General features: G+C 56.0%; 1 protein-coding gene across 1 annotated transcript; it reads left to right on the forward strand.

Moving 5' to 3' along the window:
- Positions 1–156: 156 nt before the first annotated feature.
- On the forward strand, positions 157–2,161 carry PPTG_20308 (hypothetical protein; the record flags this gene model as incomplete). The annotated part of the gene is made up of 1 exon (XM_008919027.1): positions 157–2,161. A coding segment is annotated over exon 1 (1,938 nt), but the record flags the coding sequence as incomplete, so codon positions are not given.
- Positions 2,162–2,173: the final 12 nt, after the last annotated feature.

Below are 2,173 nucleotides of genomic sequence, written 5' to 3' on the forward strand. Positions count from 1 at the left end.
GTACTGTGGTTACACGGAGAATTGTGACCCCGGGCAAGACTACTCGTCGGGTTATAGTCCGTAAAACGGGTGCAGACGGCCAAGTGCATGAAGTAGCGCAGTATTTGGACGCAGATGGGAACGTCGTCGACGGAAGCGAAGCACCAGGCTCCAGTTCAAGCACACAGTCGAGTCCCCCGTCTTCAAGCCGGACGACGGTCTCACGTCGCGTGGTTCGACGCATGGTGGTGCGTGAGGACGGTACGCAAGTGCCTGTCGAACAGGAAGTGGACGCAGAAGGGAACGTCATCGAAGAGAACACTTTAGTGAGCGTTGGGAGCTTCACAGGTAGCGTTAGCAGTGTCACTAGTGAGCCTTCTAGTGGTACCAGTCGACGAGTAACGCGTCGTGTGGTAGCTTCACCTGTTCGACGTACAGTCGTGAAGGGCGGCTCCAACTCTTCTGAATCAGAGGAAGACGCGCAGTATGTAGACGCTGAAGCAGGAGGCTTGACGGTCACTCCGGGTCAGCGTGTCATCACTCGTCGAGTGGTAACGCCACAGCGTGTGGTCCGACGCATGGTTGTTCGTAAGGGTGCAGAAGAAGAGGACGGTCTGGAATTTGACGAGTTTGTCCAGAGTGGAGAAAGCAGTGACGAGTCCGTCGGTGGCTCTAGTCATGGAGGCTACACTGTGTCGGAGCGAATCGTGGTTCCGGGCAGTGGAAAGCGTCAAGTGGACTCGCGTACTGTCAACTCTTCGAACCAGAACGCGTCAACTTCGAACCAAGGAGCTGCGGTGGAGAGTACTGACGCTTTGGATGAAGAGGACAAGGCTCCAATTCCAGCCACGAGCATTGAGGCTGTCTCTACGAATCAGGCGTCTAGCACTGCTGCTACAGAGAAGAACTCGACAAGCCCACAACACACTCGTCGTGGTAGTGGCGGCTTCTGGGGCTTCTTCGGTAAGACCGAGGGGGAACCCAAGGAGTCTAATGCTGCTCTTCCCACTCCGAATGATGGAGCTGAGACCTCTCTATCGACCGGTGGAGATACAGCACTGCCCGGTGCTGCGGGTCCTACGGAGTCGAAGACACCGCAGACGCTCAACGCTGAAGACGAAATGGTCGTGGAGATCAGCGAAGATGCTGCTCCTATTCTTTCCACGCCAGTCGTGGAAGTACCGGTATCATCGGGTGATGTTAGAACCTCTCTCGTCATCAACGAGGTGGACCACAAGCCACACAGCGACGGTGAGAAACCTGTCTCTGCTTCAGAAACCACGGAAGAGGACAAGGTCCCCGTTCCAGTGGAGACCGTGCAAGCTGAAGTTGTAAACGTACAGCCCGCAACTGAGTCTGTCACCTCTCCAGCTTCCAAGTCCCGTAGTAACGAAGCTGTCGTTGCTACGGCTGCTGCTCCAATCGATGCGGCATCCTCGAACATCCCTGAGGACACGACGGAGGATTCCGACTCGTTCTCGAAGACGTCGCAGCGTAAGGCCGGACGCAGCATTTGGAAGTTCTGGGGTGCCGACAAGCCCAAGTCTCCTCTCGCTGAAGACGAGGAACAGACAACAACCACTCCTGTTCCTTCAGCCAGTGAAGCTCGTCAGTCCTGGCAGCAACAGGACGAGCACAACTCGACCCAGACTGCAGGCGAAGCCACCCAGGTTGAGTCGATACCTGCTGGCCAGAATGTCAAGCCTACCACCGACCCTCGAGTCGAGATGACGCAGACGACAGTGCAGGTCGACGAAGAGCTCGAGTCCGGACGTGTCTACCACGACGCGGTGGCTCCTGTGGATACCGACACAGTTGGTATCACTGTAGAGAGCGAGTCTCAAGACAAGCCTCGTGTCGGCTTCTGGGGTTTCTTAGGCAAGAAGGACAAACCTACAGCGACGGACTCTGTTAGCGACAGTAAAGCCGTTAGCTGGGCTGTTGAAGACGACAAAGACGAACCTGAAGTTGAGACTCTTCGAAGGAGTATTCCCTCGGATAGTACTCCGAACGTCTCGAGTTCTGTGGAGGCGAGTGGAAAGCTCGTTCGTGAGAGTGAACGTCGCACTACGGAGCTTACCGACGGTCCTGATGTTGAGCTGGACGAACACTACGCCGAGGTCAGGAGTCCTCGTTCCGGTGGTCGTACTCTAAATGACGAAGAACTATCAACTGTCGAGCCGTGTTCGCTGGC

This window comes from Phytophthora parasitica (assembly GCF_000247585.1).
Source record: "Phytophthora parasitica INRA-310 unplaced genomic scaffold supercont2.442, whole genome shotgun sequence".
Classification (NCBI taxonomy): Eukaryota; Oomycota; class Peronosporomycetes; order Peronosporales; family Peronosporaceae; genus Phytophthora; species Phytophthora nicotianae.